At 36.8% G+C, this 26,875-nt stretch overlaps 1 protein-coding gene across 4 annotated transcripts in view; it reads right to left on the bottom strand.

Annotated features, from left to right (window-relative positions):
- The window catches only part of RDX (radixin), an 89,388-nt gene extending 68,642 nt beyond the window's left edge, over nt 1-20,746 (bottom strand). For 3 of the 4 annotated variants that reach the window (XM_081061913.1, XM_081061912.1, XM_081061911.1), the window contains exons 1-2: nt 19,610-19,780; nt 2,350-2,422 (exon numbers count right to left, since the gene is read on the bottom strand). In XM_081061913.1, the coding sequence (XP_080918039.1) occupies nt 2,350-2,361 (12 nt within the window). In that variant the 5' untranslated portion in view covers nt 2,362-2,422; nt 19,610-19,780. Of the gene's footprint in view, nt 1-2,349; nt 2,423-19,609; nt 19,781-20,237 lie in introns of those variants that run through there. The other variant, XM_081061914.1, reaches the window with a different exon arrangement.
- Nucleotides 20,747-26,875: the final 6,129 nt, after the last annotated feature.

Genomic DNA, 26,875 nt, shown 5'->3' on the forward strand with positions numbered 1-26,875 from the left:
TTTTTTTCTGGTTTTGCTTCTGTAGAAATACTATTGACTGCTATATCGATCCTTTTATCAGTCCCTTGCCAATTGTTACAATGAGCCTGTAACTCTTTGTGCTTATATAAACCAGGGGCCGGAAAACTTTTTTTCTGTAAGGGGCCAAATAGTAAATATTTTAGGTTTAGCAGACCATCCAGTCTGCTGCATCTACTCAACTATGCTACTATATCAACAAAGCATTTATAGAAAATAGAGCATAGTATGTTCCAATAAAACTTTAGACACCAAAATTTGAATTTCTTACAATTTTCATTTCAATGTGAAACAACATTCTTTTGATTTTTTTCAACCATTGAAAATGCAAAACCATTCTTAGTTTATAGGCTGTACAAAAAAACAGGTGGTGAGCTCGATTTGGCCTATGGACCATAATTTGCCGACCCCTGATATAAACAAAGAGCCTTAACTTCTTCAAACAGTGTTTCTTCCTTTGTAGTCCTTGAGCTTTGATCCCTTTTTCTATACAGGTGTCTGTTCAGTGATGAATAGCGGCAATGATAGTGTATATCTTTTGTCTTGTCCTTGATTTTAAAAGAAATGCTTCCACTGTTAACACATTAAGAACAGCTTTTTCTGTAGCTTTTCTTCTACACCTAGCTTAAGAGGTGTTGGTTTTTGTTTTTTAAACCATGAATACTTGTGCAATTTTAGCAACTTCTCCCTCTAAATTATATGATTTTTCTCCTTTAAAGTAACCATGTTAATTGTGGCAGAGACTGCTTGTTGTTTGACCACCAAAATTTAATACAATTATAGTTGGACATATGACTACTGAGCTACGGAACATCTCTCAATGTCTGTTGCAATTAAGTACGGTTCTCACCCACTTCTGGCCTATAAGCATAAAATAGTGAACATGCTTCCTTATGCTTTTTGCTCCCTTCCTGCTGGCTGGAACTCAGCAGTAACTCACCTTCAACAATAAATGACAATAGTAACACCCTAGACCAGAAGTTCTCAAACTTCTTGAGCTCAGTCAGGATCTCTTTACACTCTTAAAATTACTAAGCATCCCCAAATACTTTTATGTCGGTTGTCTATCAACATTTACCATATTAGAAATTAAAACTGAAAAAATTTTAAGATACTAACTCATTTAAATGTAACAAGAATAAATGTATTAGATGTTAACATAAATAACATTATGAACAATATAAATATTACTTATCAATATCTTTAACAAAAGGAACAATCAGGCAACTTTTAAAGCCTTTTCATTTCATGTCCTCTGCAAATAGAAAATTTTACTGCCTTTCTGATGATTATGACTTTTATTTCTTTTTATTCTTCTCTTCCTCCAACAATGTACACTTTGTTAATTGAGTCTTGAAAGTAATTCCAAAGTAATAACCATGTCAGAAAATTCCAATAACTATAACCAATGATTTTCTTAACTAGTAACTGGCCAAAAGAAAATTATTGAAAAAAGACCCCAATTCTGTTAGATGAACATTTATCTTATGACAAAATAAAACTCAGTCAAGAACTATATGATTATAAAACTAAGTAAAATGATCACATCTATCCCCTTACATAAAAATATCTAAGACTATACAATGTCGGCATTGGTATCACTAGCATCAAAGCCAGAATTATGAGAAAATTAATAATGCATGAACCTCCCATTACTTTTTCCTGAGCATTGAATGTGTACAAAGTTCTTCTAATTCTCACCATTGCCTTGAGTAAGTAACTAATTGTATCTCCATTTTATATATGAGAAAATTAAGAATTGGGGAGACTGAACTAATCTAACAAAAGTCACTCAAATTGGTGGTCGTTCCGGTGGCTCAGGTGGTTGGAGCTCCATGCTAACTCCGAAGGCTGCCGGTGCGATTCCCACATGGGCCAGTGGGCTCTCAACCACAGGTTGCCAATTCGATTTCTCGACTCCAGCAAGGGAGGTGAATGACACCCTCCACAACTAAGATTGACAGGACATCAACTTGACTTGGAAAAAAGTCCTGGAAGTACACACTGTTCCCCAAAATAAAGTCCTGTTCCCCTTCCCTCAATTAAATAAATAAATAAATAAATAAATAAGTCACTCAAATTAAGTGACAGAGCCAGGATAAGAACTAAGATAGTTTGACCCCAGAACCTATGAATTTTAACCTTAATTACAGGGTTTCCTAAACCTCTTCTTCACTGGCCCACATAATACTGCACTCTAAAACAAATAACAGTAATATCCATGCCTTTTTCTTCCCAATAACTACCATAATACTTTGCCTTGTTACAAAAGGAACTTAATGCTATTGGTATTTTATTAAGTAAGTAGTGGCAAAAGTAAAATACACTTACTGGTTTCGGCATTTTCCTTCTGTTTTTGTTACCTTCTTTAGAACTTCACTTTTATGAATTCTGTTGTCACCTTCTGTTAAAGAAAAAGCATAATCGATCTATTATCTTTACAATATAATGCTTTTAACATAATGTTTATAGAATAAAATAAAAATTAAAACATTTTAAAATGTTGATTTAAAGTAACAGAGCTCTCGTACTGAAATTTTCAATGTTTTCTATTATCATTTCTCTAACCCTTTCACTGCATTCATTGATTTCAATTTTTCTTTAAAATGTGTCAGAAATCCACAAAAAACCCAAAAAGTTGACATTTTGACTATTTTATGCATTTAATAATAATTTGAGCTGCTTTGTATATAAATGACATTTTAATGTATAAAAATTTCCTATTGTTATTCATTCTTGAAAAACACAAAAATATAGAAAAATGTATATCTGCTTTCCTAAACTTCCTTTCTGGAAGTTTCCATCTGCAATTAGCGGATGGAAATATCTATTTGGATATATCCAACCATCGCAGCAAAGGAGCTAAACATATTTATAACTGTGATTTAAAATAGCATATATCACAAATGACATAATAAAAGCATACTGGTCAACTAAAACTTTAATTAGAGACAATAGGGAGCAAGGAAACAAGATTGCTAAGGGCCCAAATGCTGTCTCTGAGTCAGGTTCACCCCTAAACTTAGCCTGGTAGAGAGAGGGATAGTAAAGGTTAGGATAAATGGAATTCTGAGTCTATAGAGATGAACTCAAGAACAGTTTTCAACCTTTTTTCTGTATTGCCAAAAGATAAAAGGATATTCTGATTAATGTAAATTATAAAAAGATAATTTTTTAATGAAAATTATTTTTCCTTCTTGAAAGTTCAAAAACACAAGTAGAAAAGCATATATATATATATGAGTAGCTTATTCATCTGAGGTGTACAAAACAGCCACAGTCTGCACACTAGCAATTTGCATGCTCCTTACTCACCAGCAAGCTAGGAATTGTCCTTAAAACCAATGTTAAATTCTGCCTTCCCACCGAAAGCAACAGAACTGAATCCTAATCCACGAAAACCATCATGCTGTCTTAGGGTAAATATTTTTATAAACATCCAACAAAATCGGTTTTCCCGCTACAAATCTACCAAAAGACCGAACATTTTTAATCACTGTCCAGAAAAAAAGGATTATCACTCCAGTTTGAAAACCTATAGTGAAAAGTACATAAATTATTACTTGAAGATCGGCTTATATTGGTAATATCTATGCCAAGAAACTTTATTCATTATTCTAGTTTCAACTGAATTAATATACAACTAGTTTTGTTTTAAAACTATATCATCAATTGCTTTTTAAGGGACTATATTTAAATAAAACTGAAAATTCTCCCAATTGAAACAAAACTAAAGCATCAAAGGTTATTTCCCTAAACTTAATTTTTTCACATGCCAATAAACCTCTCTACGGTGGTAACTTCCTCCTGAGATATTTATCTTATACACTAGGCTACGAATTTCAGTTGGAAGTATTAAAATCAATTCCTAACTCTTATCATTTCCTTAACACTTAGCTAGGAAATGATATGTATCCCATTCCTACAGTCACCTACTTTCGTGAACCTAAGTGTACAGTTCTATCTTCTAATTCTATATCCTCTTTTTGTCCCACTGTCATTATCTTGGTTCAGGTCCTCATTGTCTCAGGTCTTAAAACAGCCTGCAAACTGACCTGCTTTCCTTATCACTTACAAGCTAGTAACTCCCAAATCTGTACATATCTCCAGAAATTGTGTGGCTAACTTGGTTTCCTCAACATCTAAAGATTACCTCAAACATAACATGGTCAAAACACGTAAATCCCTGCCCCACAGCTAAATTTGTTTTTCTATAGTTATTCATAGTATTTGCTCGTGATTTTTTTTATATCTCTACTACATCTGCAGTTATAAGCCTGTTTTCATTCCTAACATTGTTAATTTTTGTCTTCCCTTTTGTTTGATTAATTTTGCCAGAAGTTTGTTTCATTTATTGGTCTAAAAGTCAGCTTTCAATTTTGATCTTCTGTTTCTTGTATTTTCCTCTTTTGTTAATTTCTGTCCTTCTCCTCATCATTTTTCTTCTCACTAGCTGGCTTTATTCCATGGTTCATTTTCTAACCCTTAAAATTTAAAGTTTACATTAAGTAATTTCTAATCTTTTCTTTCTTTTCTAATACATGCATTAAGGTCATAAACCAAGTATGTCCAATCAGATGCAAATACAAAGTGATGCCCCTATTTTGCCAGTGAGAAAATTTTACAATAATATCATCTGAATATGTACAATAGTCAAATATGTATTTATATTTATTAGTATACTTAAATATTAAAACACATGATCTATAGACTATTCAGAATATTGCTTGCTTATCTCATTTCATAAAACAATCTTCCTCAAATTTCTTACACGAGAAATGAGTGTCTCTATGAAAATTTTTTGAATCACAGTAAATTTTCCAGATTACATTAGAATTCTGAATCAGTATATTATCACTAAAATTTTATCCCAAGCCACAACTATCAATTTATATAAAACATTAGGACTTTTTTCCTATTTGTACTGTTAGAATATAAATATTTTAATATCTACAGTATAGTCACTGTATTACTTTTTAAGTGATTTTTTTAAACACCAGATCTGTTCTAGATTTGCCTCTTATCAGATGAGCTCTGTGAGCTTTCCAAACTCACATGTACTAAAGGCACTTCAGGTCAACGTGCATCTTGAACAGTACTTTCATGCTCAAGAGAAAGAGAACATGAGACTTGCAATGAGAGAGATCCTAACAACACAAATATAAATATCCTTTCCTGGGAAATGTATTTTGAGGACAGTATCTTGCCTTCTATTTGAAACCACAGCATTTTGTTAAGTATCACTTTAGGATTTCCCACACAAGTTTTTATATGCAGGTTTTTCATTGTTGTTTAGCTCTAAATGTTTCATTTTCCAATTATGATTTCTAATCACTACCAAGAAAAACTTCAAGATTTCAAATTGAATTGTTGGTGGCCTGGAGGCACAGTGCTTTTTATGATTTATTTCTAAGGTTACTACACTACAGTCAAAGAATTCATTAAAAATTCCTGTATGTTTAATACTTGGTCAGTTTATTTTTTTTTGACTGTTCTATATATAAATCAAAATAATGTATTTTCTGCATTTGATAAGTTAGACCAAGCTAAACCAAGTATTTAATATTTTGTTTATAGTCTCTAGGATTATTCATTTTAGTCTACTTAATCAATTTGAGGAAAATATGTATTAAATTTTCTCAAGTATGATTGTGGATGTTAATTTCTTTTTGTAAACTTTTTGTTTGTTTGTTTTTTGTTTTTGTTTTATTATTGGGAAATACGGGGGAACAATGTTTCTCCAGGACCCATAGCTCCAAGTCATTGTCCTTCAATCTAGTTGTGGAGGGCGCAATTCAGCTCCAAGTCCACTCGCCGATTTCAGTCTTTAGTTGCAGAGGGCGCAGCACACCAGCCCAAGCGGGAATTGAATCGGCAACCTTGTTGTTGAGAGCTCGCGCTCTAACCAGCTGAGCCATCCGGCCGCCCCTCCAGTAGCTCGGTGGCAGCTCACTGTCTTCAATCTAGTTGTGGAGGGCGCAGCTCACTGGCGCATGTGGGAATCGAACTGGCAACCCTGTTGTTCAGAGCTCACACTCTAACCAACTGAGCCTTCCGGCCACCTCTAAACTGCCATTTTTATTTTATTTTATTTTATTAAAAGATTTTATTGGGAAAGGGAACAGGACTTCATTGGGGAACAGTGTGTACTTCCAGGACTTTTTCCAAGTCAAGTTGTTGTCCTTTCAATCTTAGTTGTGGAGGGCACCGATCAGCTCCAGGTCCAGTTGCCGTTGTTAGTTGCACGGGGTGCAGCCCAACATCCCTTGCGGGAGTCGAACCAGCAACCCTGTGGTTGGGAGGACGTGCTCCAACCAACTGATGATTGGGGAGCTCAGCAGCAGCTCAGCTCAAGGTGCCGGTGTTCAATCTTAGTTGCGGGAGGCAGACCCCACCATCCTTTGTGGGAGTCGAGGAGTCGAACCGGCAATCTTGTGGTTGAGAGCCCGCGCTCCAACCAACTGAGCCATCTGGAGCTGAGCGGCAGCTCACTGACTTCATTCTAGATGTGGAGGGCACAGCTCGCTGACCCATGTGGGAATCGAACCGGCAGCCCCGTTGCCCAGAGCTTGCACTCTAACCAACTGAGCCACCCATCCGCCCCTAAACTTCTATTTTAAAATTTATATTCTTTCAGGCTATGTTATTAGGTGAGCACAGTTTTACAATTGTTGTATCTTTCCAGTGAATACTTCCTTTTTTCATTAAGTAATAATTTAATTGCATATAGAATCCTAAACTGTTATCCCAATATTTCGAAGATACTATTTTTCTGGGATTTGTTACTGCTGATGAGAAGTTGGCTGTCAATCTCACTCATTCCTTTCAGATAATACGCCTTTTCTCTCTGCTTTAAAGGTTTGTTTTATTTTTTGGTTGGGGGGGGAGTTGTCTTCAGATTTACTTTTACTTGGTCTAACAATTAAGTTCGCGAACTTGCCCGTGCGCTTACATTGGCAGCACTGTACAAACAGCTCGGTAAGGTTTCCAAGGTTTCATAACGTTGGTATATCAGTGTCTCACAGCTGTGTTCGTGTCTTGCTGAATGGCATTCATTATTGTTGCGTGTATTTGTGTGCCATCCCCAGAATGTCTGAGCTTGAATTAGAGCAATGAACAAACATTAAATTTCTTAAACTTGGCAAGAGTGGAAGTGAAATCAGGGACATGTTAGTCCAAGTTTATGGGGATAATGTCATGAAGAAAACGGCAGTATACAACATCGGAGTAAACATTTCTCTGAGGGGAGAGAATGCGTTACTGATGAAGAGAGGTCAGGGTAGCCAGTAATGAGCACAAATGATGAAAACATTGCAAAAATTCATAGAATTGTGCATCTGTGAGAAGCACAGCAGAGCAAATAAACATCGATAGAGAAACAGGAAAATCTTAACTGAAAATCTTGGCATGACTACTGTGTAAAAATGGTCCCGAAGGAGCTCTTGCATCACGACAATGCACCAGCTCACACAGCACTGTCTGTAAGCGGGTTTTTAGCCAGTAAACAAATAACTGTACTGGAACACCCTCCCTACTCACCTGATCCGGTCCCCAATGACTTCTTTCTTTACCCGAAGACAAAGGAAATATTGAAAGGAAGACATTTTGATGACATTTAGGACATGAAGGGTAATACAACAGCTCTGATGGCCATTCCAGAAAAAGAGTTCCAAAATTGCTCTGAAGGGTGGACTAGGCGCTTGTGTCAGTGCACAGCTTCCTAAGGGGAGTACTTCGAAGGTGACCATAGTGATATTCAGCAGTGAGGTATGTAGCAGTTTTCTAAGATGAGAGAACTTAATTGTCAGACCTCGTATTTATCTTGTGCAAGATTTGGTAAGCTTCCTTGTTCTGAAGACTCATGCTTTTCTTAAGTTCCTGAAAGTTATTATCCATTGTCTCTTTCCCATTCTCTCTCTTCATTCAGTAATTGTGTTTAGATACGTACTGGACATCTTATTCTCTAATCCATGCCTGCTTATTCATATTTTCCATCTCTTTATTTCTTGGTGCAACATTCCCCGAATCACTAATTCTCTCTAGTTGTTTTTAATGTTTTGCCTGTCCATGGGTTTAAAATTTCAGTGACTATACATTTTTATTTCCAGTAATTCCTTTTTTTGGCTTTTTAAAAAATGTTTTTCAGTAATGCTACACTATTTTATAATTTGTTTTGAATCCTCATTTTATCCCTACTAATGTTTATTTTATGTTACTATATTATTATTATTCTACTATTTTCAGTTCATTATGCATTATTTCTTAATAGAGTTTGTAACTGTGGACAGAAGACTCATGTCTCTTACATACTCCCCAATGTGGGAGTCCTACAAGCCCTGAGTTGCACATGTATCCCTACAAAGGTATTTCAGGTTACTCCTACCACACTTGATCTTAGCCAAAAGGCCGAGAAGCAATGGGTTTGCTCCTACCAGAGTACAAGAAATTTTAATAGTCCTAGACCAATTTTTATATTCCATTTAGCATTCCATTATCGTATCAGACCCAATGGCCACAGCTTGGAAAAGTTTGCAGAGACTCAAGAGTCATGTACAATGTGCGATCTCTCATCATTAAGGAAGATGAAAGGAAAGAGAGTATTAATGAATGATATACCAGGCTATAAACAAAGTTAAAGCTCTCAAATTATAGAGAAAAGCATTTATCAATACAGGGTCAGTTAAGCAGGCAAATAAATACCAAGTATGTGGATTTGCAGAATTATACATCAATAAGTTATACGATGATGTAAGGTATAAGGTATAAGATGAAGTTATACATCAATAAAATACTCAAACTAAATAAATATAGGGATTTTTTCTTTTCAGAAATAATTTATCCGAGTCTTCAATAACAAAATTATTTCAAGTTGTACTCTTTAGAAAAGGACCTTTAGAGCAAAATACTCCATTATTAAAGTTTTAGGTTCAATACGAGAACCCTGGGAAACTAATAAAAAAATTAAAAAGAAAGAGAACTCTGCTGACATAAAAGAATATATCACAGATTAGTACACACAAACCAGGTTTTTACACAAGCTAATTAAGTTTTAAAAATCTCCAAAAGCCTAACTGAGCTAAATGAACTGTGGGACAAGGAAGGCCTAACCAAAGCCTTTGCAAATAAAGACACGGTTGCCTTCTAAAAGAAGATTCTAAAACTGTGTATTTTCAGACCAGTGTTCTTGCTTACAAATAAAGTTAGTCTTCACCTTGTTTTATTTCAGTTAATTATAAATTGTCTGAAAAGAATAATAATGCTTTACCTGCTTATTTACCAATTGAACATAAAGTGATTACTTAACAATAACACCTTGTATTTATAGAATACTTCATAGATGCAGGTTCTTATACATCACTTCATTTTTCTACTAACAAAATACTTAGGAGACAAACAAGACAGGTTACATTATGAACACTTTATAGTTGAAGAAACAAGGTCCACTGCATAAAAGTGGTTTTTATGCTAGAAAAAAACCTAAGTCACATGCATAATAAATGGCCAAATGGTCTTTTGATACCCAGTCCAGAGCTCTACCATATACCAACCTGTCTTCCGTCTTTGGTATTAAAAAGTGGGAAATAATTTCATTTTGTGGATATTTACCCAAATAACAAATGGGCAAATGGTATAATTACAAAGATTATATAGTTCTACTTACAAAAGTATATGTATGCACCCCTATTTTTACCACAGTGCTATTCACAATAGCCAAGATACAGAAACAACCAAAATGTCCATCAATAGACGACTGGATAAAGAAATTGCAGTCCATATATACAATGGAGTATTACTCTACCATAAAAAAAGAATGAAATCTTACCATTTACAACATGGATGAACCTAGAGGGTATTATGCTGCTAAGTAAAACAAGTCAGACTGAGAAAGACAAATACCTTATGATCTCACTTATATGTGGAATCTAAACAAAACAGAAATAGACTCATGGATACAGAGAAAACACTGATGGTTGCTAGATGGGAGGGAGCTCGGGGGGGGGCGGGGAAGGGTGAGAAAGGTGAAGGAGTTAGGAAGCACAAATTGATAGTTACAAAATAGTCATGGGGATGTGAAATACAGTCCGGGGAATAGTCAATAATACTGTAAAAACTATGTATAGTGCCAGGTGGGTACAAGACTTATGGGTGGGGGGGTAAATTATACAAATGCCTAACCACTATGCTGTACATCTGAAACTAATATAAAATAATATTGAATGTCAACTATAATTTTTAAAAAGATATATACTCATGGAGTATAAAGTACAGCATAGGGAATACAGTCAATGGTATTGTAATAGCTATGTACAGTATTAGAGGGGTAGTAGACTTGGGAGGGTTATCACTTTGTGAGGTGTGTAAATGTCTAATCATTATCTTGTTTTATACACCTGAAACTAATAATAAAAAAAAGTATAGGTAATACTGAGAGGTTAAGTGAATCATATCTATAGGCTCTACTAGACCACAATACAGCCAATCAAAATGTTATAGAAAAATAATAAATGACATGGCAAAATATTCACAAACTACAAAGGCAGATTATAAAACCATATATACGATACCATCACATTTGTTTTAAAAAGTATGAGAGGGAAGAGACCAGAATGATTATATTCCAAAATACTGAGTCTCTAAGGAATTAGAATTAATCTATAAATTTCTAAAATAAAAATGTAGAGCTTCTGTAATAAGGAAAACAAACTCCTTAAAATGAAAGAACAAACTTATTCTAATAAACTGAAGTTGGAACTATAACTTCATAACGCTTAATAAAATCTAAGTAGGTTATTCTTTTTTCAAAAAGAGACATAAAAAAAACCAATTCTTGCTTTGGAGGAAAAATATGACTAAGGAACACACATAGGTTATGATGAAAACAAACATTTTATTTAAAATCCCTACGTAGGTAGAATAAAATAAACACCAAAATTATAGTAATAGAACAGAAAAATATGCAACAGCAGAAGCAAAAAGTGATCATGGAAAATAAAAAATAATTAAACATCTAAAGATATCATTCAAACCCCACTCAGTAAATGGTTAAATAAGAAACTCTTGACCAACAAATACTATGTTAAAACACACACACACACACACACACACACACACAGCACTGCCGGGTGGCTCAGTTGGTTAGAGCGGGAGCTCTCAACAACAAATTTGCTGGTTCAATTCCTGCATGGGATGGTGGGCTGCGCCCCCTGCAACTAAAGATTGGAAACAGCGACTGGAGTTGGAGCTGAGCTGCGCCCTCCACAACTGGATTGAAGGACAACAAGGTGGAGCTGATTGGTCCTGGAGAAACACACTATTCTCCAATAAAAAATTAAAACACACACACACAAACACAACTGTGTTACAGATTAAAACTAAAAATCTAAATGGCTTTAAGGTATTACTGATTATTATATACTCACTAAACTAGCAAAACAATTATTAATTATACAAGCCAGTACTGATGAGACCGTGTTGGTAAGCAAGTAGATATATATTGCTGGTAGTACCATAAATTGGCTTCACATTTCTAGAAAGTTGTCAATATATAACAAAAGCTACAAAGCTTTTCTGAACAAGAAATTCTGTTTCTGGAATATAGCTCAAAGAAATAAACAACTACAGAAAAGGTAATCTGTACCAAGATATTCTCAGTAGCACTTGTTATAACAGCCAATGACTAAAACCACAATTAAAATAACGTTGAAACTATGTCACATGACAAACTACAGGTTTTTGTGGTTTTTTGGTATATTATGACAAACAATGTCAACATTTACATGAGGAAAAGTGAAAGACAGAAATATACCACCCATTATACCAGGTAAAAACACAGATATTCTTACAAATATTTGCATATACAGAACTGAGAACTTAATTCTTTTTTTTTTTTCATAAATTTATTTATTTATTAGTTTCAGGTGTACAAAAAAATATGGAACGCTTCACGAATTTGCGTGTCATCCTTGCGCAGGGGCCATGCTAATCTTCTCTGTATCGTTCCAATTTTAGTATATGTGCTGCCGAAGCGAGCACGAGAACTTAATTCTAATCAGGGTCTTTTGTTAAGTTCCTAATTTTAAAAATCAGATGAAAATTTAAAAAACACATTTCACTGAAGTGCTTATATATGTTTATTAGCTTACATAATATGATATACATAAGAATTCTGCCTTAAATTTTTTAGGATGAGGCTGTATATAAATAATTAAAACTTAAGTTTTTAGCCAATCGATTATTGAAAAATATTTATATCATGATAATAGTATTGAACCTCAATCATAATTTCTAGTCCTTCTATGATTGTATATTTTTTCTTGAAACTGGCACGTTAGCAGCAGAGCGGATGATTAAATAAAATGTTACCTAAAAGCCATACCTAGATACATGTCCTGGGGTTCTACCTCTGATTCAGCTTGAAAATTAACTTTTCTTTCAGTGTCATCCTTTCTTTCCTCTCTAAAAAATGGTAATATGTAACCATCTAAACCACTGTATATCACAGATACATAATAAAAATCAACTCTTCTCTGTCCTCATAATACCTAATTATTGAGAAAAAAATTTACTTCCTCCTCCCTACTCTTATTTCTTAGTGGTCTTATCTGACCTCTTTTCCACACTACTCCCTCGAAGCAACAAAGTGCAATCATGGCAACAACATACCCAACAATTAATGTTAAGAGATGCTGGCAGCATACACAGCTCCCATTTCCAGAAAATTTCAAATATGAATATGTATCCAAACCTGGTGTCACATATTAGAGACCAAATCTTCATATAAAATATTCTCTTCTTTGACCTTTAACTCTAAGGATAACCCTAAAACAGCCTCCTCTCTCCCTCACACAATGGAAAAACAGCCTCATGCTTAACACCCTGAGCTCTATTAAGTAAGCAGCACAACAGACTCTTCCCACCTGTCAGGTGGTAAAACAGGTGTTAAGTCTAGTCCATACTGGGCCTACACTGAAGCTTCAATAATTTATACCAGGCTGCCTAATTTTACGCTTAAGAAATTATTTTCCCCAAGCCTGGTTGTAATTTTTTTCTGTCTTTTGAGACACAGAATAAATCTCTGAATACAATTGTGGTCTCTCCACAGACTAAAAAAATTACAAAAGAATTCCTCAGCCAATTTACTGGGGGATTGGGAAGCAATATAACAAAGAGAAATATAAACTGAATTAATGAGATAACTCTGGCAGTCAAATCCACACAATAACAGCGTCTACAAAAAAGCTCCTAATCTTTTCTTTCTCCCTGCATGGGCCCCTCTGCTGAAGCCGATGAACATCTTCCTAGAAAAGTGTTTTGAAAATGCACACAATACATAAAATTATATTAAAATCCAATTATATTGAAATACAATCATCAAAATATAAAAAGCACAAATTTATAGATATGTGCTTCTTTATTAATCTTCAAATAACAGTATCTACTAGTGGATCTAATAATTAAACTTCTAAGTAATGATGAATATAAATGTCTTTTTAAAATACCTGCAACAGTAATGGGTTATGAAAATATCTGCAATTTCTACTGGTCATAGTCTCTGCTATTAATCGCCAGTGCTGCCCACATTCACAATGGAGGAAAACATGTAAAGATGTACTTTTCCCCCTATCCAACTTCACACACCCACTGGCTTAAAACCTCTAACATACACAGAACTACGCTTACTACATATTTAGCTCAGTGTTAATACTGAATAGCAATAATGAACTTTTACCTTTATAACAGTGATTCCCCAAGTGAAACACAGAGGACAAGAATTTTTAGCTCTATTTTGCCAATAAAGACGTAGGGCCAAAAGCAAGGGCAAGGGCAGTGAATAGAGTATTTGTAGAATGCTCACTCTTCAGCCACTTTAGCTACATTATCTAATCTTCATAACTGCCCTTCCTCCTCCTGCCCAAGATTGGTATCACAATCCCTCAATCTTCTAATAAGTAAATTACGAATCAGATAAGTGACTTGCCCAAAGTAATAAGGCTAGTTAACAAAGCCAGAGGTCCTCCTATATCCTTGTTCTGAGGTCTTCTGGTTATCTCTGCCTTTTTCTGACATCGGTCTAGATAAGCTCATTCCAAACACCTACTAGAGCTTTTCAAAAAGTTAAAGCTCTTTCCTCTGTTGTTTTCAAATCAAAATACTACCTCTAAAGATGTACATTAATGCTGGTATAATCACCTCTGTAAATGGATTTCCTATAAGGGTGACATGCAGATCTAAATGAGATATGAAGTACTTACTAATGTAGGAACTGATTTTTGTTGAAGGATATTTTCAAGGAAATAAAATATTTCACATTTTGAGCAAAATATACATGTCACTGAAAATACAAAGCAATTGCTAGAACTTAAATATAAAGCAGAACTGCAATATTTTAAAAAAGTTTTACATTGAATTTACACTCCATTCTAAAAGAATTTTATAAATTTAAAAGAAACACCGTATCTGTATTGTTCCCAAGTGGGTAGAAAGACAAATACACTACCATTTGCAGTGATTAATTTTAAATGCTAAAAGGTAAGAAAGCTAAATCCAGCCCAATTTCTTCATTTTACATTTATGGAAATAAAGAATTCACATAACAAATGTTTAAAATGGAAAAACAAAGATAGGTTCAATGCTGTTGCACTGAATATTAACTCCAGTTTACATACACAAGAGCACTTAACACACTCTGATGTATTATACAATATGGTACAACTATATTCCCGTTAAGTGTGACCTTCTCAGTATCTTACACATCAAATACAAAAAGAATTTGGCATATGATTATGTCTGAATGTATGAAAGAAACCTTAAAACAGGGGTTGCAAAACTTCCTGTAAAGGACCAGATAAATAAACTTTAGGTTTTGTGGGCGTTATGGTCTCTATTGCAATTACTCCTGCTGCTGTAGCATGAAAGTTGTTATAGATAATATGTAAACGAGCTATGATGTGTTCCAATAAACCTTGATTTACAAAAACAAGCAGGAGGCTGGATTTGACTCAAGGGTCAGTTTGTCAACCCCTGCCTTAAGTATCTTAAGCAGGAAATCAACACTGTTCATTCCATAATTTAAACAAATTTCGTACCCATTAAAATATGAACTCACACCTTCATGCTATACTATGTATGACAGATCAATCTCAGATCTGATTTTGGGTGGGGTAAGAAAGAACCCAAGACATCTGGTATATGAATAATGAAAATAATCTAATGGGAACGGAGTTAGAAGAAAGGGCAATTCCATTATCCTTGCCAGTGACTGGCTAGGTATGGAATGTGTTCCAATCTTGGCCAATAAGACTACGATATCTGCAGGGGGGGTTCTGGAAAAGAGACAGTCCTTCTCATTCCTTTGGATATTATTATGTCTGGATGGGATGCTAGTCCTGCTGTAGCCAAACTGGGACCACGGGAAAGCAGTCTTATTATGAAACTAATGGTAAGACCAAAGGGCAGAAAACTGGAAAGAGAATGAGTCCTTGATGTGATCATTGAGTTATTCTTGAGCCTCTGCACTTTATTATATAAGATAGTAAATTTCCTCATTATTGAAGCCAGTTTCAGAATTTTCTGTTATTGTAGCCAAAGCATCTTAGATGATATAAGGGCTTGAAACTGAAGATTGCTCATTTCCCAATTGCACCTGCAGCCAGTCCTCTTAATTTCAACAAATAACATTTGTTAATTTTCACAAATAAACATTTAAGGTCCTGAAAGCCCATAGAAACTACCTACAACTCAGAAAAAAATATCTGTATCAGTTACTTATATTGACTCATAACTTTATAAATTCTATGACCTTGGAGAAAAAACAATGCAGTACCACCTTTTTTGATTCTGTATCTAAAACATTCTTTCAACAGGATATTTTTTTCTCTAAACCAAGGGTTGGCAAACTTTTTCTATAAAGGGCCAGAGCGTATATACTTTAGGTGTTGCAAAAAATACAGGCTCTGCCACCATAGCTCTTTTAAAAGCAAGCCAATATGTAAACAAATGGGCATCTCTGCATTCCAATAAACCTTTATTTACAAAAACTTGCAAACAGGCTGGATTTCGCCTTGCAGATCAGTTTGCGGACTTCTTCTCTAAATGATTAACAGTAAAGAGAATATCTTTCTCAAACAAATCAACTTTACTAGAACTTAATAAGTAGTTAACTTAAAATGTATATAAATTATGTAGAAAAGTAACAAGCATTTCTTGAGCATACTATTCATAGGGATTAAATCACTTGATGTAAAAAGTCTTGCTACCTTATTTATATATAACTTCCATAAAATGTAATTTAGAATTCTACTATTAAAATGTAAAGTATATTACAATAGAAAATATAAAACTTATTCATATATAAATTTATATCTACCGAAGAAATAAAACTATTTAAAATTAGTGAATTTGCAAGGATTGACTATTCAAAGAAAAAAAAATCCATATATCTAACCTGAATGAAGCCCTCTCTTCCAGAAAGCTAAAACTAGAGTTCACAATGAAATGAATAAAGAAGTGAATCATATGGACCATATTTCCTGCCCAAACAGTTGCCCATTACAAAGATACACATACTATATGGATATTTCACTATCCCAAATCATAAGCCCTTTATCAAAGGACACCATTTTTCACTATGATTTATATACCATATTCTAGGAAGAAAAAGTGAACATCGCCTTCAATCATGAGCAAAGAAAATTTGCACGCGTACATAAACACACTTGAGAATTATTAAATTCCATTGTGTTATTTCACTCAAATGATGAAAAATCTGAGGAACATCAAGTAATGTGATTAACACAATAATAAACATCCTTTCAATGTCTGCTACAAAATAACCTTATTTTAACACTTTAAAATCACAAATAAGATAAAAAGTATATGTTTATCCTTTCATAAATATTGACATTTCCTATACACAAGGAATTGCTAATTGTAATTACCTATGGAAAACAGGACTGGGAAAAAGAGGTTGGGGGGTTCCAGGAAGTGAGGAGGACTTTTACCTTTTCCTTTATATCTTTCTGGGTTTTTTCACTTTCTCCTAAAATGAATTATTTTTTAGTCTTTAAATACGGTTTAAAATACATGTTCAATATAAATTAATATTGAAAAATATACCAAGAACTAAAATGAATAGGAAAGGCAGTATTTCTCTGAAAGAGGCTAGAAATTGAGGAGCTCTCAAGGGTCAGAATAGCCACTTGTACCACAGTAAGAGGTGAGCATATACTGGCTGCAGATGCCAGGGAAGTTCCGCAACAGCCTTTAGCCCTCAGTAACACTCTGGGGTTTAAAATAACCTTGTAAGGAAGGGTGGAGTCTACAGCAACTCAATCCAGTTCCACTGATCCAGTATCCCAAGTATCAGGGTAGGTAAGAAGTGCCCACTAGTTCCTGGTCCGCAGGAGGTCCAAGACATCCAACAAAGGGTGACTTCCTCGACTTTCCAGAGTCACGGCAGTAGCATAAAATTCTATTAGCTATACCCAATCAGGTATGCTCCACCAGAATAGCTCAGGCTTTAAAACCTTAGTAGAACATGTTTTTTTAGGCTTTGGTCTTTGGGAGATATTGGTTTAAAATTGCCACTTTTAATGGCATAAGTTAAAAATGCAGTAAGTTAAAAATGGATGAAAAAACTAGACTCTCACTATCATCCAACACTTCAGACTCTATTAGACTATGCATAGTAGATTAAAAGATTGAGACTGAAATGAAAACATAAAGACTTTGAACAGCCTGCATAAGATAAAAATGAATAATAAAATCCAATTCTGCTCTGTGAACGATGAAGCAATAAACAATCCTTGTTCCCCCTCCCTGAGACTACTGGAAAGTTAAGGAGAAAGAACAGTAGTCTGTTGTTTCTTACCACAAGAAAAACAGTGAATTTGATTTCCTATTAAGTAATAACAAGGTCCAAAACAAAGGGCAGACGCAACATACTTTCCCCACACCTAAATTAATCACATTTATTCTACAAATATTTCTGAGCCATCCTAGTGCTCTCTCATGTGTGGGAATAAAGGAGTTAAACAAAACAGTGTATATTCCACAAGGGCAAGAATTTAATAATTTCTAAATGTCATAATCAAATTGTCCAAGTTAAATAAAACTGTAAAGAATTCCAACTTATATCTATGTATTCCTTACTGGTAATATATTAACTGTTTACTGAATTCCATCCTATATAAAAGTGATTAAACCAAGAAACAAAGTCAGTGAAATCCTTTTTACAGCATACTATTAACTTCAAAAGAAGTGTTACCTTGTCATATTTAAGGTACGTTATTATTAGTCTCTCTGGAAGGAAGATAAAGCACACTCGTGAAAGCAATGGAATTCTAAAAATAAAAGAAAAATGCAAGTCTGAAGATTAGTCTCTCTTCTCAAATCTACTAATGCTGTTTTGGCAAATGGATTAAGCCATTATTTATCCAGCAAAATGAACAGGGCAATTGTTCATTCAGAACTCCGTCAGAAATATAAAAGAGTATTTAGTGTCCTAAAAAAAAAAAAAAAAAAAAAGTACGCTCTGCAAACAACAGATTGTAATGTCTGTGTCCAAGTACCCGTTTATCAAACAAATCCTTAGTATCTTAGGCTTTTGCATTTACACACCAGTCTTAGTGCCAAAGACTCATTAAGATGTTTGTCGGAAAGTTTCAACTGTATTTTAAATACATCTTTGGTGAAGTTGACTTTTACATTTCCAACCTCGAGATGAGAAAACAAAAAGCAAATATTGGGGGTTAAAGAACCACGACCTATCTGGATAGGGGATGTGCTTTTTCTAAACCGAATTAGTGTCGTGCGCCCCCACCACCCGCCCCCTTCAGTTAGTCCGGGAATTGAGTTTAGCGCCCTTCAAAGGAAAGGGGGACGGTGCTGCACCCAACTTTTCTAGTGGGGTCTAAGAGACTGAATCGGATAGCCTCAGGGCCCGGAAAGTCAGGCTCCAAAGCCGCCGCCGCCGCAGGTGGAGCGGGGCCCAGGACGCGCGGCCCGCGGGGGCCCGGCGGTGGCTCCGCGCCCCAAACCCGTCACGCAGCATCCGCGGTGCCACTAGGGCCGGGCGCTCGCTCTCTAGTCATTCAACACCCTTACTTTCAAACTGGAGGCTAAGTTCTAATAAATCCCGAACCTACAGTGCAAATTATAATTCTACCTACGCTTGGTAACTGTATTTTCAAAGTACCCCGAAGCGACGCGCCAGGCCGAGCCCGCGGCCGCGCCCAGGCGGCGGGAACGCGCCAGTGCCCGGGGCGGGGAGACGCGTGGGGGTTCCCAGGCCGACACCTCGGGAGCACCCCACGCCCGCCGGGAGGAGGATCGCCCCGCGGCGTCTTCGGGCCTCGGCTGGGTCACGACTCGGGCTGGGCCTCGAGGCTCCCGCCGGCCCGGGGGAGCGGCGGGCCGGGAGGGCCGTTGGGGTGGCGGCGCCGCGGCCTGCGGGGCGCGAACCCAAGCGCCGGAGGCCCCAGCAGCGCGGCCGCCGGGCAGCGCGGGGCCCCGCAACTTCTCGCGGCCACCTCAGCGTCTGCGGGCGAGCCGGGCAGAGGGAGTGGGGGAAGGGAGCGCGCCGGCGGCTTACCCCCACGGCCGGCGGGTCCTCCCGCTCCGAGTGCGGCTGGGGCGCTGCGCGGCGGCGCCGGCTGTCGCGGCTGCGAGGGAGAGGCGACGGTGGGAGCGCGGGGCCGCTGGAGAGGACAGGCGCCGCCGCCGCCGCAGACAGCTCCGCAATATGGCCGCCCGGCGGCTCCTCGGGGAGAGGCGGGGCTGCCCTGCGCCCCCCGCCTCCCCCTGCCGGCCAGCCGGCCTCGCGCGCCGGCCGGGGAGCCCACGTTGCCGCCGCCCGCCCGCCCCGCCCCTCGGGCCCTCCGCCGCCCGCCGCCTGGGGCGTCGCTGGGGGTCGCCGTCCGGGGCCGCACGGGCCGCGGGCGCCGGAGCCCCGAAGGAACCGGGGCGAGTGCGTGGAAGGGGGACTCCCGGGGAGAACGGGGCTCGAAGAAGCGGGCTAGGGGAAGCGGAGCCGCCCAACCCGGGTCCGGGGTGCGCCCGCCGCCTCCCCCGCGAGTGGAAACTTGAAACGCCCGCCGGGGCCAGAAAACACCTCGCCCCCAAGGAGGAATCCTTCCCAGAGGGAATCCAGACCGAAGCGACCGTGTTACTCGGCTGTTCAGCCTGAAAGTCTTGCATCGGGAGAGAGAAAGGGGGCTTACCTCGGGGGAATTCCTATTTGCGACGAAGAACGTTTACATTAGGTTGGCAGGTTTTACCCAACCAGAAAAACTTGCTTTTTCAGGGGCAATTTTCTTAGACTTCTCCAAAACCTCGATGGATAGGGCCCCAATCGAGAGTGCAGATTTTTATCCAGGCAAAGATGTTTGATAATTTTTTTAATTATCACCGACATTCTTGGGCAGTTAGAAGGAGTCGATGAAAAAGAAAAAGTTGCAACCAATCCTAAATATTCTAAATTTAGAGACAGTTAGACATTTGATTACTGTCTAACTCTAGCCTACTCACTTTAGTGCTGGGACTAGATAGACTTCTGGCCAGTATTGTGTCATCTATTCCATGCTCCCTCTCCTCGGTATTTTCTGCTGGGATTTAAAGAGCAAAACTTGGTATAAGGATGCAAACAGCAAGTGCACAAAATCAGGTTAGCCAAGCTTGCCCTGTTTGCAATGCTCAATGTAGTTTACCTTTTATAAACAAACTTTGGTTCAAATAAAACCTCGCGAGTGTACTTAACTTATAAGGAACAGTACTTCCTATCCTTCCTTCCTTGGCATTTGTCTTCCTAGAGACCGTAGCGTTTCCGGGAATTCTCCCCAGGTCACTTTCACTAGGCTTGCTCTTTAGTGAACTTCCATCATTGCCTTTTGAGACCTCTCTGAGCAATAAAAAGCCCCAAGAGTGAAATTCAAAAGCCTTTAGATTGCAAATTCCCCAAGGATGGAAACTAGGTTTCTGCTTTTTTTTTTTTTTTTTTTTTTTTAACTAAAAGATTACTCCCTGACCTCCCTGGGGTGGAAGAATTATCCAGGTAATTGTACAGCCTTCCATATCAAGTTGGGTGTATAAAGAAAGTCAAAGTATTTTGTAAATTCCTAGCTAGTACACTAATTAAACAAAAATATATATTAATAATATACTTTTGCAAGGGGAAATGAAGGATTCACTGTTGTTTGTTGTGCTTTTACACGACTATCTCTTTTAATAATTACAACAAACCTGTGCTTGGTGAAAATATTATGACCTAAAAAACACACAAAACACAACAATAAGTGAAGAGAACCTCAAAGGAGTTAAGTAATTTGCTCAGTGTAACACAGCTGGGAAGTGGCAGCACTACAACCAAATCAGCTATATTTGACTCCAGAGCCTTGATTTTTATTCCATACTGTGCAACAGCAAACAGAACAGAAATTGTAACATTTCAGTTGGCTATCATATTAGTAAATATTTAAGTAAAAAATAATATTCAAGGATGATGAGATAAAAGGGTACTTGCAGGCGTTTTGAGTGGGAGTGTAAACTGAAACAACCTGTTTAAAAAACAATTTGGCACTGTGATTCAACTAATAAAAATGTTCATACTTTTGGAACCAGTCGTCCTTTATCTGGGATTCTTTCTGAATGAAATAATCTGAAACAGCAAAAGCTTTCTTCATAAACTCTACATCACAGTATTATTTATAGGATGCAAAAATAAAAATATGGAAACTAAATGTCTTTAAAGTATGTCTATCCCGTAGCATTTTAGATAACAATTGTAAATGTATATAACATCATGGCAAGTGTTTTCTTATAGTATTAAGTGGAAAAACAAATTATGAAACTATCTGTGCAGTATGATTACATCTATGTTTAAAAAAAAACACCTATGAGGTGCTAGGAAAAAGAAAAGATTGAAACCCAGATTTGTCTCTGAATAGTGTTTCTATGGGCATTTTTCTTTTATTCTGTTCTTCAGTATTTTCTATATTTTGTGGTGTAAAAAAATAAAACTAAGTTGAGTTTTACTACAATATGGGTTGTCAATTACAAAACCAGCAAAGCCACTGTTTCCTAAGTGCGACGTTCTTCTGTGAAGAATATCATGAACTAAGTTGACAGAATTTTATAGTTAGGGGGCAGATTTACTATTGATTGTAAATGTAATCTAAACACACCATTGTTTGATCTTGTTCCTTACATCAAATATATGCACTTTTAAATGAAATATTAGAGACTTAATTGAAAATTTTCTGTCTCGGTTTAATTCCAACATTTTAGATTTCGACTGGGAAAAAAAATCGCAACATTTGCTGAAAGTACTTTTTTTCAAAATAAAAATCTGATTTTATCAGTAGTTACAAAAAAAATTTATATATAGCATGTAATATACATAAAAAAGAAAGTCCAAAACCAGTCTATTACAGTCTGCTACTAAGTCTTCTATGCTACAATCTTACTCTACTCCACCACAATATGATGGCTAATTCTGAATTCTAGAATTCCAGTGATTGTTACAAAGCATTTGTCTCACTAGTACATGTGAAAGATTTTCTTGAAAATGAAGAAAATTCATTTTTGCAATTATAGTTTATTGGGAAGTTTTCCCATCTAGGAAAAACATTGAGTTCCAACCCTTTGCTAGTTTGAATAACACTTGGTCCCTGCCCTCTAGATTCAGTAATGAGAAAAGCAAACAAACAATGCTGTGCAATATGAGCTGTAATAAAGATAGACATGGTGTGGATGCAGACAGAAAAGAAGGCAATTAACTCTGCCTAGAAAAGAAAAGGCCACAGAGGAGGGGAGAGTTAAAGAGATGGGGGTTGGGGGCAGCGAGGGAAAGGCAATCAGCTTTGAAGACCAAGTAGCAACATGGGGTTGATATTTAGATAGGTATTTAAAACCAGAGGTTTCAGAAAGGTAAATTGAGATCTCTTTGGAAAGTTCAGAATTTGCCCTCCCTCCTTGAGGAGAAATAGGAATCCAGAAGAGGTGTTAAGAACAGGAATAATATGATATGATTTATGTTAGTAAGTAACTGGTAGCCATGTGGATTGCTTGGGACAGAGGTTCAGTGTCAGTGAAAGTGGATGGTGAGATCATCAGGGATTCCTTGGACAGACTTTTGCTGTAAAAGCCCAGGCACTAGAGTGAGGGACTGAATTTGGGAGTTTATGAGGATGAAGAAAAGGAAATATATGGAATCTTTAAAAAGCTTTGAGGAGTAAGACAAAAGATATGAAAATGATTTTAGGGTTTCCAACGAGTACCATTGAGATAAATGAGTATAAAAGAAATAGAACTGAGAGACCAAAAGAATTAGGCAGGTTAGGAAGATACTAACTTCTAAATGTCTACGGGCAATCTAGGAACAAATGTATATTCAGTAACTGGAAATATATAGACTGTAAGAACTATGGCAAGTGAGACATCCAATAAATAGTTGTTAAATAAATGAATGTACAGCGATAACGTGATAAAATAGGCCTTTCATTTCCAACTATTTCTTTGGAAAATATAGTTTTGTTTAAGACAAGGATTTTACTACTGTGTTAGATATTAATCTGAAGCCTCATACTAAAATATTTTTCCTTCAAAAATTTGATTTACTATTTTTAAAAGCTTTAAGAATGAAAAATCACAATTATTTGTAAAACTTTTACATTGAAAGAAATACAAAAGAGAAATTTCTATTATAAACAATGATATAGTATTCACACTATCTTGCATATTTAAGTACATAGTCACAATTTGTTCTCCAATATAAACGCCCTTAGTAAAAATAAACAAGTAAAACTATCTTATCATTTGCTTTGTATGCCTAGTAAGCCATACAAATGTAATTGCTGATATAAGCTATAAAATTTCAGTACAGTCAATAGAAGTTTGATGGTTAATGTACCTAACCTAAAAGTCAAGGAACTGTGGACCAATTTCTACCTTTATTCTCTCCCTATATAAGATCAAATTACATAAGTACACAATTCATAATGTGTTCACAGATATGAGCATTTTAATCTCCAACAAAGACAAGGTAAAAGTTATTACTCAATCCTCCCTTGTTTATATAATAAAACCAATTTAGTTTGTGATAAACAGCAATAAAATTTCAGAGGTAATAAACAGAGTGGAAAGAGTCCAAATGAGGGAATCTATAACTGGCTTTATTCCCAATTTCTACAAACAAGTTGCTTAAGGGACCTTGAAAGATCCAACGTACTAGTGTGTAACTTACTTGCAAACAATGTTAAAAAAAAGGCAGTATTTTACACCTATTCTGCCTTTTCCAGAGATTGTTTTCAGACATCATAGATTTTCAGGACTAGAAGAGGACCTCAAAGAGCATTAAATCCCCTGTCCAAGGGTATTATGAAACAGCCATCCCATCAACAGCAGCTTTCAGCCACTAACTGAGAGCTCTAGAAAAATCTTTTTTTTTTAATGGACTCAGTTTTCTCATCTATTAAGGGAGCTGGATTAGACAGACTATCGGTAAACTTTCTTCAAGCTCTAAAATACTTCAACTCTGACTCCAATTCACATATAAAATATTTTATTCATATACATAACAATGTGCAATTTCTAGAATTCAGTATGTATTTTATAACATGCAGAAAGCATTTATGTATAGATAATCACTTACCATGATATTTCATAATTTTTAACCCAAATATCCATTCATTTATGACTCAGTAAGACTCAATAATACAAAGATATAAATACTCGTATATATAAATGATACTCACCCTGAACTTTAGTACTGAGCATCCTAGGCAGCTGTTTTCTAATTTATAACACTTTAGTTTTATTTTAATTTAACTGAGTCTATACAACAGTGTTATTTACTATAGAGGAATGGTGCCCAGCACTTCGTGAAATGTCAGATGTAGAGGATGTAAACTTTACTGTGGCAATTTTAAAATATATCCACAAATTATTTGATACTCCTTCCTGTAAGAGACGGAATTCCCCTCCCCGTGAGTGTGGGCTGGACAGAGTAACATGCTTCTAACAAATAACGTTGAAATGATGTTATGTGACTTCTGAGACTAGATCATAAAAGACACTGCCCCTTGCTCCTTGTTGGTTCTCTCTGGGGTCACTGGCTTTGGGGCAAGCCAGATGACATGTCATGAGGACACTCAAGCAGCCTATGGAGAAGCCCAGATAGTGAGTAATGGAGGCCTATTGCCAGAAGCTAGTGAGGAGCTGAGGCCACTAACCCCCATGTGAGTGAGCCACTGTGGAAGCAGATGAGCATTCCAGCTGCAGTCAAGCCTTCAGGTGACTGTAGCCCTGCCAGCATCCTGAATGCCACCACCTGAGAGACCCTGAGCCAGACCACCCAGAATACCTGATCCACAGAAACTGTAAGATAATAAATATTTGTTGGTTTAAGTCACAAAGGTTTGGGGTAACTTTTTATGTAACAAATGATATAACTAATGCATTTATCTATAGAGAATTTCTATTCTAGTTAAGCTACTCCTTATTTTCAAAAAATGATTGAATTATATATACAAACATGCGATTTTAGAACTCGATAAGACTTCAAAGAAAAGGTTGCCTCTTATTTCCCAGAAACAGAATTAAGATCTGCAGTCTGTCTTGCTCAAATTTGGTATACTTCCATTGTTCCTATCTCAGCTAGAAACATAGGAGCCATCCTTAACACTTCGCTTTCCTTCACCTCCTTCCTATCCAGTCTATTACTTAATCCTATTACTTTTACCTCTTCTTGCTTCTCTCCACTTTTTTATATCAGACCATTCACAGCCAGGCAGGTCATAGCAGTTATCTCTTCTAGACTCCAAGCAATAGCCTCCCAGCCAGTCATCTCATGTGAGTTTTTGACCCCTACAATCAGTTCTCATCACTGAATCCAGAGTTCATTTGTTGAAATACAATTATGATTATCTCTCATCTCCTTTTCATCTCCTCCCCACAACCGCAAGACCCATTTGTTGACTTCCTATTGCTGGTCATTGGTTTGCACTTTTCTTCAAGCTCAAGCCATTCTGGTCTGTCATTCCTAGAACAGGCCTGCTATCCCATCCAGGCCACTGAGACTTGGCGTAGGAAGTTCCCTCTGTTTTACTCACCTAGTTGACTCCTAACCATCCTTTAAATACCATTCTTTAAATCTCAATCATAATCAAGCCTGTACTGACCACCCTACTTAACAGCAGTTGTATTATGTTTTAAAATTATTTTATTGGGGGATAGTGTGTTTCTGCAGGGCCCATCAGCTCCAAGTAGTTTTTCTTCAATCTAGTTATGGATGGCGCAGCTCAGCTCCAAGTCCAGGCACCATTTTCAATCTTAGTTGCAGAGGACGCAGCCCACCATTCCATGAGTGAATTCAAACAGCAACCTTGTTGTTGAGAGCTCCCGCTCTAATCAACTGAGCCATCCAGCCGCCTCTCTGGAAGCTCAGTGGCAGCTTGTTGTCTTCAATCTAGTCGTGGAGGGCGTAGCTCACTGGCCCTTGTGGGAATCGAACTGGCAACCCTGTTGTTCAGAGCTTGCGCTCTAACCAACTGAGCCATCCAGCTGCCCCGACAGCAGTTGCATTATTAACAACTAGATTTTTTTTTGAATTGACATTTGTCCTCTCTATTAGACTACAAATGTAGAGACAATGTCGATTTCTTTGTACTCTTATGCTCAGCATTTAGCACAGTAGCCAGAACATTATAAGGTATTCTATAAATATTTGTGTAATGAATTAATGAAATCACCCAAGAAGTTAATGTGAAACTAAAATTTAGGTTTCCTGACTCCAAATTTAATGTTATTTACAACCCACCTGCTGCTCTTAATTCGGTGTACTCAATTATGAGTTTCAACACAA

This window comes from Rhinolophus hipposideros (assembly GCF_964194185.1).
Source record: "Rhinolophus hipposideros genome assembly, chromosome: 10".
In the NCBI taxonomy this organism is placed as follows: domain Eukaryota; kingdom Metazoa; phylum Chordata; class Mammalia; order Chiroptera; family Rhinolophidae; genus Rhinolophus; species Rhinolophus hipposideros.